Source organism: Cyprinodon variegatus, unplaced genomic scaffold (assembly GCF_000732505.1).
Source record: "Cyprinodon variegatus isolate N-32 unplaced genomic scaffold, C_variegatus-1.0 Scaffold73, whole genome shotgun sequence".
In the NCBI taxonomy this organism is placed as follows: domain Eukaryota; kingdom Metazoa; phylum Chordata; class Actinopteri; order Cyprinodontiformes; family Cyprinodontidae; genus Cyprinodon; species Cyprinodon variegatus.
The window spans coordinates 1,055,850-1,069,630 of NW_015150526.1; the positions used below are offsets into that span (position 1 = coordinate 1,055,850).

General features: G+C 37.2%; 1 protein-coding gene across 7 annotated transcripts in view; it reads left to right on the forward strand.

Annotated features, from left to right (window-relative positions):
- Positions 1-13,781, forward strand: part of LOC107083377 (5'-AMP-activated protein kinase subunit gamma-2-like) — a 44,112-nt gene that overhangs the window by 19,645 nt on the left and 10,686 nt on the right. For 4 of the 7 annotated variants that reach the window (XM_015372563.1, XM_015372561.1, XM_015372564.1 and 1 more), the window contains 2 exons: positions 8,261-8,490; positions 12,074-12,125. In XM_015372563.1, coding sequence (XP_015228049.1) covers positions 8,261-8,490; positions 12,074-12,125 — 282 coding nt within the window. Of the gene's footprint in view, positions 1-8,260; positions 8,491-11,551; positions 11,645-12,073; positions 12,126-13,781 lie in introns of those variants that run through there. The other 3 variants (XM_015372566.1, XM_015372568.1, XM_015372567.1) reach the window with 3 other exon arrangements.

Here is a 13,781-nt window from a genome sequence, read left to right on the forward strand (position 1 = left end):
TTATCTGGGGTATAGAGTTTGAAATGTTAATAAAACAAGTGATTTTCTTGCTGCTGTTGAGGCACTGCTATTATTTCGAACACAACTGTATATATATATATATTTTTTTTTTTTTTAAATAATGATCGCTATAAAATAAAATGGGCTCCATTTGTGTATACTGTATCCTGGACAGCTGAGATGTGGTGGGCGATGAGGGCCAAATAAAAAATTTTTCATGGGGCCCCAAATTCCCTAGCCTGGGTGCCATTCCGAACTTAGTCCCGCCCACAAGGTTTGACTAGAATTGAGTAGGACTACGTCAGGCTACAAATTCCCGGGCCCCAGTTAGGTTTTTAAAGCCAAAGAGGGGAACACACACAAGCTGTCAGAATGTCCTAACAGGACGGTTTCCTCCTTATCTCTACATAAAGGAATAAAGCAAAGTATTTATTGTTGTTTGGGTTTAACTATATCCCCTTCTTTTCCTGAAATTGGATAATACATTAGACATTAATATTTTAACTTTCTTTTTTTGGGAGGGACTAAATATTAAATCAGTTTTATCCAAGTTTTATCTATTTATTTTTGTGACATCAGTTTATGATGGGCAATTCACATACTTTAAATTACTTTAACTCATTTAGTTTCGGTGGTCATAAAACAAGCTTAGTCGCTTATATTTCCAAAAAAATGTAAACTGTATTCAGGAAGGAATTAATTTCTTAAGATTCATATTTATTTAAAGAATATGTCAAACAGTTTACTGGTCACTTGACAAGTGGTTCAAATTGTCCTCTTTTTCCAGCTCTGCTGGAAAATGATTGCTCTGTCTCAGGGTCAAGTGATTATTTCTCACTTTTAATCACTCCAAAGCCATTATAGACATAGAAAAAAGGCTGTTTAAGAAAGTCTCAGAGATGAGAAGTAAGAAAAATCAAAACTTTGTTGGAATATGGGGAAGAAAAAAGACCCTGTCCTGGTTTATATGTAAATTTGTCTTCATGGAAGACGGCAGAAATCTAATTTGAGGTCTAAGATGCAGAAATTTCTTAGCAGAGATACGTAAGTAATTTACACTAATAAAGTAAGTTCATTTACATTAAGGAATACTTATTTATTTATTAAACTATTCATCAAAATGGTTTTGTTTTGATAGATATTGATTGGTTTTCCAATCACTTAAACATGATATATGGAACAAAAGGTTATTTTAGATCATTCTAATGTCATAATCGTTGTTTTTGGTCAGAGAAAGAAATCTGCAAAAGGGTCTATGTCACTACAATACTTTACAAGACAAAAGCAAGTTAATATTATGGATTTTGATCTAATGAATATTCAATTTTGAAACTTACAAGGATTTATAAGTTTCTCTGATTAAAAGATAGATCTCTTGTTTGTTTTTCTAATATTGGAGACTATGATGCAGCCGCATCGTAGACTTTCAGATAAGAGCAAAACAACAGCATTTTAAAATCTGAGAGGAGGGTCCATTATTCAAGATGGCTTTGAGGAAGGTTCTTTAATTTGGCTGAACCAGGAGCTCAGTTAGACTAACTCAAAGAGATTCAGCTGGTCAGCTTAGGCAGTCAGATGGCCGCAAATCTTTGGAGATAAAAAGTAAAGATTCAGTCATTCTAAAGGTATTAAATCCCATATGTGATCTTTCTGTCATTGTGTAGGAACTCTGGACCACAAATAAGATCATAAGTAATGCAGAGCCCATCGTAAACCTCACATCTGCTAATTTTAGAGTCTCCCTTTTCTGACAGGACCAAATGAGTGTACTATAGCTCTGCTGTAATGATTCATGATGTAGATGCCACCTCAGTCCTTTGATCCCAAACCTCATGGCTGCACAATCAGACTCCACATCCACAGCATCCTTTAAAGATTAAACATCTGAGTATGAAACCTGCAGCCAATAAGAGGGAGCTTTTGTGCTCTCATAACACCAAACCAAAATACTACGTATTTACGCCATATATATTAATGCTCTCAACTTCCATATCAATGCGTTTTTGCACCATGTTTTTATTCTCCCACATTGTTTACATGGGATCACTGTTGCAATTTATGAAATGGAAATGTTCAATTCACTGCTAAGCTGCTGGTCATTTGCTGTCTGAAAACTGTACAAAGAGAAATTTTGTTTTATATACACACTCTTGTGTATACAAAATGACAATAAAAGTTGTCTAAGTGCTATTATGACCACAAAAAAATCCAAAGAGCCATTTTGCCATGAGTCCGGTGGATAAAAAGTTGTTTAAAGCTGCAAATGTTGAAGCATTTATTAATACTTATCTTTAGGAAATTGATACCAATACCAATTGTTTATTTGTACTTTAAAGCTTTAAAATAAGGAAAACCATAAAACATTTTATAAAGATGAAAAAGAAGAAAAAAACAACATAATTTTCAAGCTAAAAAAAGTAGATATAATAGCATATTTTTTATATTTTAATGCCAATCTGCTGTGATAATTCAATCAAATATATATTTTAAAACCCAATGAAGCTTTTAAGAGCTGTATGCATTATTCTACAACATAAATAGCTTCTTCATATCATTTTAGGCCATCATAGAGGTTCCAAAAAGCTACCTGTGGCTCAGACCCCTGATCATGACGCTTTATGTGTGTGGTTGCTGTGGATGTTGACCCTATTTTGGGGAATCTGATGAATTATTGAAGCTTAGAAATGGATTAGAACGATTAGTAAATGAGCCACATTTTAGCAGAGCATAAAAAATTATGCTTGTAGACGTCTCAGATTCACAGAAGCAGAACTTTGTTCACTGGATGGCTAATGTAAAACTAGAGCTTTAATTTCCTCTGTACTGGACTGAAGTCATATTTCTGCAAGAGTCAGGACTGTGTGTGTGTGTGTGTCTGGGGGGGGGAGGGGGGAACTTTTATAGGTGTTACTCTAACACATCGTTGCTTTAAAGCGTGTTAATGCAGCCTGGGAGCAGACCAGGTTGTATGAAATGCATAAACCTTTAAATATGCTAGTACTTTAATCCACAGATAGGAAGGCTTTTCTTTTTCTTTTTTTTTTTTTATAATAAAGTGCTATTTATACTTTTGGATTATTAAATTATATTAGAAATATTTGGTGGTAATATTCCCTTACAAATATATTTTTTTTATAATGGCTTCACTAGGAATTCATTTTTAAAGCTTTGATTGTCTTGCTGCATAGTCGGTTGTGTCAGAATTCATCCTTTCTTTGGTCTTTTTCCAGTTAAAACAGATATTTGTTTGCTTAGGATCAGGATGAGTCCTTTGCAGCAATGCATCCATGTCTCACTTCCTGGCTGGTGCCTAGCTGTCCTCTATTGCCTAGACAGATGAGAGCTGTTATCTGCTCCTGTGGAATGTGCCTCAGCAGCGTGGCTAAAAAAAGACGGCTGCACAGCGGAAGCTGGACACACCAAAGAGGCCTGCTGAACGCCAACTAAATGTCAAGCGAGGGTGTTAAAGGGGAAATAATCAGGGACTCATGAGTTATATTGTTCTTGTTTGTATGTAAAGAACATTAAAGCTTTATAGTAGCTGGAGATATTGGTGGAGAAAGCAGCCTAACTCACTAACATTTAATTGTTAGAAGATTTATATTTGTTATATTCAAATCTTGATTTAAAGTCTCCTGCTTTTCTCAATCTGCTGAAAGTCTGCTGCAAGCCTCATAGGAATAGTTGGTAATGTGAGCCATTTAGCCCACATCGCTTACGCTGCTTATTGTTAGGCCTCAGAAATATGTCACAGGGGAGCACCCGTACCAACGTCAGGGTCTCATGTCACCCCACGCAAGCTTACGATGTGTGACGTTAAGGAGCATGCAGGCTGTCATGTGATGAACATCCACCGATGTGACGCTGCAGACGGAGCAGCTGCATCACAGTTGACCGTTCCACTGGATTTCAAGGCGGATGTCTCATAAAAGTGATATATATTCATGTGGTATAATATTGATCAGCTTTTAGATTTATGTAGGAGCTGATGCTGGGACTGCACGTTATTCATGAGAACAACCAGGAGGATGCAAGTTGTTTTTAAAGCTACTGCAGTTTGATGCTGAATAATCCCCAATAAAGGGCAACTCACTCAGGAAATAACCACAGCTGTTATAAAAAGTGTTTTCATAAACAAACAATATTTTGACTCTGATTAAAATGATAGATTTATAAAGAAAAGGTTTTATTTGATTATGCCTATTTTTGCCAAATCTGCTTGAGGTATGTGAAATAAGATAAAGATATTTGTTCCATGAGTAAAGTATAACAATTTTTTTTACATATAAATAAAATAAAATGTTTGCATGAAGTTAAATTAGACAAAATAATTATTTTTGATAATCATTTGTAGGAAATAGCCTAACCGTAGCACAGAGAATAAGAATGTTGGGACATTTAACTGCTGAATTCTTTTTTTTTTGTTCTGTAGCTCAGGTGCGCCTACTAGTGGTGACTGGCAGATTTTTCAGGCTTGAATTTTGCTCAGGATTAAGAAGCTTTTTTTCACAATCAGTTTTTTATTCATTTAGAATAAATATAGTTTACTCAAACAATTGTTCCTTTCTTTTGATTACTTTTACTAAGTTATTTAGAGTTGTCACTATACTAAAATTTTTAAATTCAAAAAGCAAATATCAGCATGAAAAATTACCCTTCATTTAATCTTAACATGGAATATGCTTTCTCAATAGAATCACAGATTCTATTAGGAAAAAAAATGTGCAAACAAATGTAAAATAAATAACACAGATATAACACAATTTGACATATTTTTTCTTTTAATGTTCATATAATCTAGAAATCTAAAAATTAACAATAGCAAAATATATGCAAACAACAGTTTTATTTAGTATTGATACTATGCCCGCTTTGTTTTGTATCCAGATACAGCTTATGATTATTGATACCTTTGAAAACCCTACAGTTAATAAAAACCTAAAAACATGAGGGGAAAAAACCCCACAATCCTAAAAAAATAAGTTGAAAGGCACGCTGAGAGCGCAGATCTCCACCAAGTAGATTTAACCTCTGATGTATTGTCACTTCCACCTTAAATTAATACCAGTATTCACAGAAACGTTCCCAAAATTCCTGGATCCAGCTGGTGATCCGGATCATCACCAAATATAATCATTTGTTGCCAGTCATAATACACACCTGCTCTAAAAGTTTCAGCAAAATCTGTCCATAACTATAAGTTGTTTTGAAAAGAGAGAGATGAGGACACAAACCAGAGCAGATAAAAACATAACCTCCATGGCGGAGGTAATAATACAATTACCATATCACAGTGGTTCTGTCCTAAATGGCTTTCAAGATACTCCACTAAGAACAAATCTCCTTTCAAATCATCCTTATTCCTTTCCTCCAATAACAATATGTAGTTTTTTTTTAACTCTTACCTGTGCTCAGGTGTACCTCAGTAAGTTAAAGTTCCACATAAGGTTTGTTAAAGTCAGTAATTCAGTTCAAAGTGGAAACTAATTATATTTTTAATTACAGTTTCATTATTTTGTGTAATAAAACTGTAACAATCTAAGACTTTAAAAAACAAAATCGTTAGATGATGATGTGATATTCTCACCATGACCTATACAGTCACATGGAAAACCCTAACCCAACACCCCCCACCCCCAAGCATGATAAGCCACAGAGGTCATTGCTAAAGAATATGATCATTCATATTAAGTTATTTTCTAGTGTATTAACTCCTTAGTTGGTCCACTGGGTGATCGACTCTATGCCAAGGCATATTGATTAAGAATTAATGCAAGAAGAACACATAAATTCCGTAAAGTAAAGTAAAAAAAAACATCCACTGGACTTGGTTTCCAAGATTTGAAGACGTGTCGCCACCTCTCCAGAAAGCTTTCTCAATTCAAATTTCTGGATCCGCACATAAATTGTACTATAAAATGAAAAATTCTTCTATGAAGCCATGTTACTGTAATATTTTTTTTCCAGCTTTCTTATTGTAATTCCACTGTCACAAGTACAGAGCAATGAAATGAACTCTCTGCATTTAACCCATCCCTTGGGGAGCAGTGGGCTGCCATCGTGTGGCGCCCAGGGAGCAGTGTGGGGTTAAGGGTGATTGCTCAGGGACCCAGAGTGGCAGTCTGTGGGAGTTGGGCTCGAATTCAGAAACTCAGGATTCAAAGCTCTATGCCTTAACCACTAGACGCCACTCCCCCAATTAAGATATATTTACTTAATGATCCAAACTGGGTTTATTTATATGAACCTGTTCCTACCAAAGAAGGAATGGCCAAATTAAAACAGACTGTTCCTCGGGGGACTAGCCTCATATAGACTTGATGCATCCAGCCAACCTGTGTTTGGTAGGAAAAAGGCAATTTATCATTAAAGGAGAAGTTCGGTTTTTTACACTTTAAGCCCATTTTCTGTAGTGTCCAGGATGAAATCGAATGAACGACACCAAAAGTTTGACAATTGCTCCTGTCTCTGCTTTTTGGCTCATTTAGAATCACCCCCTGGCTGCTTTAGAATGGCTAGCATAGAGCATGTCCAATAATGTCCTTAAAACAACCTTAAACGTTCTTTTTTTTAAATATGCTACTCACCGTGTCGTCAGCGCTGTTCAATGACGTTCCAAAAAAAGTTTCGTGAAGAAAAAACGTTCCTGTAGTGTTTTATTTAGCATTTTGTAAATCCCATTGAGTTCTGTAGGAATAGTCAATATTCCGCTGCCACCGGAAACGGAAATGGAGCCTGTTTACACAGTTGTAGTCTTTTCGCTTCACTCTGTGTACTCCGACGTCGAGAATCAAGAATCCACCTTTCGTATTCCATTTTCAGAGTTTTTTAAAGTGTTTAACAGAGACGTTAGCACCTCGACGTCGGAGTACACAGAGTGAAGCGAAAAGACTACAACTGTGTAAACAGGCCCCATTTCCGTTTCCGGTGGCAGCGGAATATTGACTATTCCTACAGAACTCAATGGGATTTACAAAATGCTAAATAAAACACTACAGGAACGTTTTTTCTTTACGAAACTTTTTTTGGAACGTCATTGAACAGCGCTGACGACCCGGTGAGTAGCATATTTTAAAAAAAGAACGTTTAAGGTTGTTTTAAGGACATTATCGGACATGCTCTATGCTAGCCATTCTAAAGCAGCCAGGGGGTGATTCTAAATGAGCCAAAAAGCAGAGACAGGAGCAATTGTCAAACTTTTGGTGTCGATCATTCGATTTCATCCTGGTCACACTGGAAATGGGCTTAAAGTGTAAAAAACCGAACTTCTCCTTTAATATTCTGCATAGTTTCTCATATTTTTACAACTTTGAAACAACATCATATGCAGATAGACAAGGTATCTCCTTTCTTTTATTTAACATCTAGTTGACATGAATACAATGTCAGGGATCCAGAGGTTCAGCCAGATGAATAAGGGTCATCTCCAACAATTACAGCTGCAGAATCCATACTATTGCATAGAATTAGTGTTTTGGAGATTTTTAGAGCATTTTTTAAATGAATGTTTGGAGGTTAAGTATTTCTATAAATAAGAGTGAAATAAAAAATATAAGTTGAAAAAACCAACCAGTCAGCTTCATTGTGTTCTCTTTAAAACCCAGTTTCCACATCTTTGATCTTTCAGGTGTACATTCATCCTAATTTCGCTCTCTCAGCTTTGTAAAACAGACGTTTGACTCAGTTCAACATTGCTTTATGTTGGCTACTAGAATCGCTGTGTCTAAGTGCAGAATCTATGTAGAGTATTTCTATTCTTCCTTTTTATGCTGAAATTATTTTTTAGGCGCTTTTTTAAAGGTTTAATGGAGGATGTTCTTTTTCCGGGTGGATCATCAAAATAAGTGGTCCTCCTTATTGTCAATCATTCTGGTGATATGTTTATGTAAGGCAGTCCTTACTGCTCGTCCCCATTTTCACTTACAGGTGGTGAGTCTGACATTGTGGAAAAAAATGCTAATCTTCTTTTGGAAAATAAGCTTGTATGAGTGATGCAAATAGCAACTTTTTAACAGTGTGCACGAGAAGAAATGGGCTTGTGCACGCTCTTCCAAGTGGAGAAGTTCGGTCTTTTCAAAAATTCGTGAAAATCCTCCACTTTACCCTTAATCTAAGGTATAATATAAAACAACACTTCTGCACTGGATGTCTATGTGGTCAGTCAGCTTTGCTGAAAGGAAAGGGGGAAAAAAATGGTCCAAATCTTAACAAGCAAAAGATAAGATGACTCATCAGTTGTGATCTTTATCTGTCCCTGCAGCTTCTGGACGCTCCACGCCTCCCTCCACTCCGACCCAGGCATCCTGCCAACCTGTGTTCAGCCCAGAGGCTCAGCGGCAGAGCGGCCCCAGTCCAGAACGCCTGGAGTCCAGTTCCCGAAGCCGCTCCCTGTCCACTCCTCCAGACACAGGACAGCGCATCAGCCTTTCCTACGCTAAACCTCCGATCCCATCAACCAGTCCTGTGCCACCTTTCTCTACCTCACACCATGTGAGTCACACTACAGGGTTTTTTTTTCTATTAAAGCCAAAGTATTTTTTTTATTTAGAAATAATAAACATATGGGTATACATTCCCCTGCAAATTTGAAAAATAGAAAAACACAAGAAAGTAATTATAGCATGTGGCCTTTAACTCTCTTTTTATGCTTTTCTTTTTTATAAAGTACAATGTTTCAGTAATTCGGTATGATACCCAAAGTTCAATACTAAATCAGACAGAAGCTCTTATGCAACTAGAGAAAGCAGCGTTTTGTTAGATGCAGTAATTATCCTTCATGCATCATGGGATGTTTACTCTGATAACTGTTTTTCTTTTGGATACACAACATCAGCCTTAAATGCTTCCTGTCTATGACTCATGAGCCTCTTTCTCTGAGTCATAAAAGCTTATAAGGACACTGCTGATGAAATCAGCTGATGCAAATCTGCAGCTCTATTACTTGCGAGACCTTCGTGTTCCAGCCTGTGTTTGCACTGTTTTCCTCAAGGCAACATGTAGCAGAACTGAGTAAATGTTATGGCAGGATACCTTTTAACAAGAATGTGTGTGTTTTGAATTTAGATAGAGCTCAAGATCTACACAAACCAGAAGCTTAAAAAAAATAAAGCCAATTAGGCAAGCATTTCTGTAAATATTATTTAACATATAGTATAGCATTACATCCAGTAGAATAAAACACAGAAATCAGATAATGGAAGCCAACAGGGAGTGATAATTGAATCATTAGACTGTTATTAGCAACCAGAGTAAACTACTGGTTTGAAACTCTCTAGGTCATAGATCCAGACTATGCCGCTTTAAGATAAGCAGTCTTTACCTCCATGGTAGCTCTGGAGGAGCTGCAGTTCAAATGGGAGACATCTATAGACAAACAGGACTTCTTAATCACTATTGGCATTGTGTGATAAATTGTCATGAGAGGTCGTGTTTACAATTTCCATTAGCTATAAAGTACTGGTGGTAAGAGATTATCTGTTCTGATCACACCTAAATTAAATATTTTAGTATAAAAACATGTTGACTTATCTACAGGGACAAGGAAGGAAGTTATAGTTTGTTGAAAGGCGGACGTTTACAGGAATAAAACAGTTTGACTGACTGACATGCAGCTAGGGGAACAGTTTATCATGTGTTAAGATAATTTAAAGTCCTGATTGAAATCCAAATGTGAATCTTTAACAGGAGCTGAAAACAGATGATTGTAAACACTCTGCATTAAATCTACTTTACCCTGAAAGTTTATTTTTATTATTATTTTTTAGGGTTTTTAAGCTTTTATTCAGGGGGTGGCAAATACACTGCAAAAAAAAACTGACTTAACAATAAATACAAACTTCTAAAAAAGGATTATTTGCCCTTAAATTTAAATGAGATAATCCACCAATGGAATACATATTTTTGCCCCCCAAAATGGTACATTAAATACTATGCTCTTGTGATAAGATAATTAAGTTTTTTCCCGCCTTAATTTCAACGTAAATAATTTTAATCAATATTCTCTTACCCACAAGAAAAACTGACTCAGGATTTAAAGTTTTGCAGTGTAAAAAGGCCTCAGAGACTTTCTTCATTTCAATTTGCTTCTTATATATTCTATTTTGTACTTTATTTTCTCACAAAGCTGCAATAAACACATATGAGTTTCATATTGCAGTGTGACCCTGCGCTGTAGGCTCATCTAAGGCTAAATTAGATATTAGATAAACTTGCACCTTGATAGTCAGTATTCTATTTCTTATCTTATTTGCCTAAAGAAAAAAAACCTAGTGTAAATAATTATCAGAAGAACTGCCTAAATTCATCTGAATGCAGTGACGGCTGATTCCAGTCAGTAACGGTGAATCAATGTTGAATCTCCAGTGTTGACACTAATGCCTGATTATTTGTTGCTCTTCTCTACGGAAGAGGATTAGGGCCACTGGAAAAAAGAAAAAAGTTAAATGACTTTTACATATTATTTCAGTTTAATATGCGAAAGAATTTAGAATTCTGACTTTTTTCTCAGAATTCTGACTTTTTTCTCAGAATTCTGACTTTTTTCTCAGAATTCTGACTTTAATCTCTCTTTAATGTAGATGGGCACCATGAAGGAAGAGATGTGGGAGCACTCAACTTCACTGATAAAGATGTGTGTTGTTTTAGAGGGCCAGTTACACATTGGTGGAAAATGACGGAATTAGGTGACTTTTTACGTGCCGGAGGGGTCCCCGGTGATACTTTTTCATTAATGGAAGAGCAGAAATGATATACAAAATAAATAAAAAAAACAGACTAAAACAGTGTTTTAGTCAGTAACATGTCTGTTAGCTGTCAGAAATTCAGTCAGAATACAGAGATTAAAGTCAGAATTCTGAGAAAAAAGTGAGAATTCTGAGATTAAAATCAGAATGCTAATTTTCTTCTTATATTATACAGAATTAAAATAAAAAAATCAGTTAACTTTTTTAATTTTTTCCGTGGCTCTAATCCCCTTCTGTACTTCTCTGCCTCTTCATCACCTCAAAAATAATAAAGATGCAATGTTAAAATGCACCTTTTGCCATGATCAGTTTTAAGAGTGATTGACTGAATGGGTGTGTGTCTCCCAGCAGGCCACATGTCAGTGCTGCACCACCTGATTTATGAAAGTGCAGGGGTAGATTTTGGCTGGAGAACTGCTGAGTCATCAAAATAGGGCAATGCAGGGGGGAGAGCGTGGAGCATCCCAAAGCAGGGGAAGATAGAGGCTTTTATCCTGCTGCTGCTGTGCTGTTATTAAACTGCTGAGCACCACACAGAAGCTAAAAACCTGTATTAACAATCATCTCCCAGAATGACGCAGCGCATTTCGAGCTGGAATGATTTACAGGAGGTCTAATTAACCTACTTTAGGTAATTTGATCTCACGATGAACAAGCAGTGAGGTGTTTTAAGCGATGAACGCGTTAAACTCGGCGAGGCATCCCCAGCTTCTTGCTGCTAGGCAACGGAAAGGATTTCCTAATATGGTGAGGCAGCCAGGTTGCCCTGCGTGAAGGGGGCGTGTCCTCTGAGTAAGGAGCTTCCTGGTTTTTATCCACGCGTCGTCTTTCAGCTTCTTCCATTTGGTGAGGTTGCTGTGGTTGTTCTCGCCGTGAACGACGTCCAAAAGCTGATTTGTTGAGTAGGAATTTAATTTACCCACGTCTCTCTGAGCGCCCCCCTCCCTCTCCCTGCTGCACCAAATAGATCTGGACTGTACCACTGCTAGTGTTTAGGAGGGGGGTGTGTTTCCTTTAATTACTACGCGCCGATAAATGTGTGTCGTTGTGTTGCTTTGCCTGTTTATATTTAGGGAACTCTGCGTATCTGTGAAGCGATCGAGGATATAATCTGTTCTGTCTTCTTTTGTTTTTATTTTTTTATTCTATATATTACCTCTCGTCGGTCGGTTTGATCTGCTTTGACCTGCAGGGAGGGAGAGTCGGCGTCAGCCTGCCGCTCGCTCACAATTTATTGCAAAGTTTTTTGGCTTCAGCTTCTCTCACCCTCTGCAGCGTTCCTCACCTCCAACTTCTGCTTGTTTTTCTGTTGTTTTTTTTCTCCTCCGCAGGTCTACGGCTTATTCGAAGGTATGCTGGAGAAACTTGAACTAGATGATGATGGTGAGTTGCTGGTGAGCTTCTGCACAACCACTTTAAAGACGCAGTACATCTGTGCTTGAAGGCATCCTGTCCAGTTTTAAGCTAATGTCTACAGGAAACGGTCCTAAATGATTTAATACATCATCTGATCAGAGCTGCTTAAAATTGCTTTTGTTTCCCCCTCCCAACAAGGCAGTTTAATTTTTCTTTTATGGAAACTCACATGGAAATGTGTCTCCATGAGATTACAAGAGAAAATCAGCTGGTATTTGTCAACAGATGAGCAGATTATGTCTGAAACCTTTGATTTCTGATGTATAAGGTTGTCTGGAGGGATGCCGAGCCATGATGGTCACCAGTGTGACATTAGCAGCTCTCTATACAATACTGGCTTATGATTTCTGCGCTCATTCCGCACTTATTAGATGAAAATCCACACATTGTTACAAGATCAGCTCCTTAAACTGCACCTCTCTTTCAAGCTCTCTAGTAATCAGGTTATTGTTTCTGCTTATTGATGTTGTCTATGCCAGGGATCTTCACCTTTTCCAGGCTAAGGACCCCCAAACTGATGGCGAAATGGAGCGGGGACCCCCTAATTTTATATATATAGTATGAAATTGGGTTATATAAAACTGATCCAATAGTCACTCTATAACATATTGAGTAATTTAACAAAGTAATTTCTCCCTGGGATTATTAAAGTATTTCTGATTCTGATTCCTGGTTGATGGGACAGGTGTTGTGATTGAAATGGTGCCCAGCTTGAAAGAGCTCCTGTGTGTCGCTGAATGTGTGCATTGATGACTGAAAGACATCTTCTGCCTCCATTAATCTGTTTACTACAGTGTGTTGAATTCATGTCAATGTGGATTTAAAGACATTTCAGTTGGTGGAAGAAATTGCAGGGGGGCGATATAAAAGATAGTCTAATCAACAAAAACTTTCGCGACCCCCATGCAGAACCGACCCCCTGTTGAAGACCTCCTGTCTAAGGCGATTGTGATGTATATATAGGTTGTAGTGGAGGTAAAGGCATAGTGCAACTAGAGGGAAGTTTTAGGCTATAGTCTCTCTGGGTGTTGCTTATTTCGATAGAATATGGGATGTAGCAGTTCTGCGGGAAGCATTGCTGGGACTGGAAGCTAACCCCAATATAAGGCTTGGAGCAGATTGCATGGTGTTAATAACCACTAGACATGAGCGCTGGCTTTTTTTTTATCATACCTGGCCAGTTCTTCCTACTTTTCTTTTCCTTTACAAACGTATCTTAAGTTTTTGGCTATGCCAAAGGATCATAAGAACCATTTAAACATATGGCTCATTGTATTTCAGAGCTTTAGAACAGTTAATTTTGATTAAAAACTTGAATAAGGATGATGAAACAAGGAAACCCCAGATTAGCACATTTAGAAAAAGGCTGATCAACTAATATCTACCCGATGTGACGTCATAATGTAACTTGCAGGTGTGTGTTGACACATTTTAGATTGATTTTATACCATAGTTTGCAATGAAGCGTGATGTTTTGATCTTGATTCCACAAATTCCAATATGTTAAAATAGACTAATATGATTTCATTATTCTTTTGCCTTTCGGACACAACGTAGTTTTACGTGATGTCGCCAAATGATGAATAACAACAGCTTAGATATAGCCCCCTGTTTCTCTCTGTT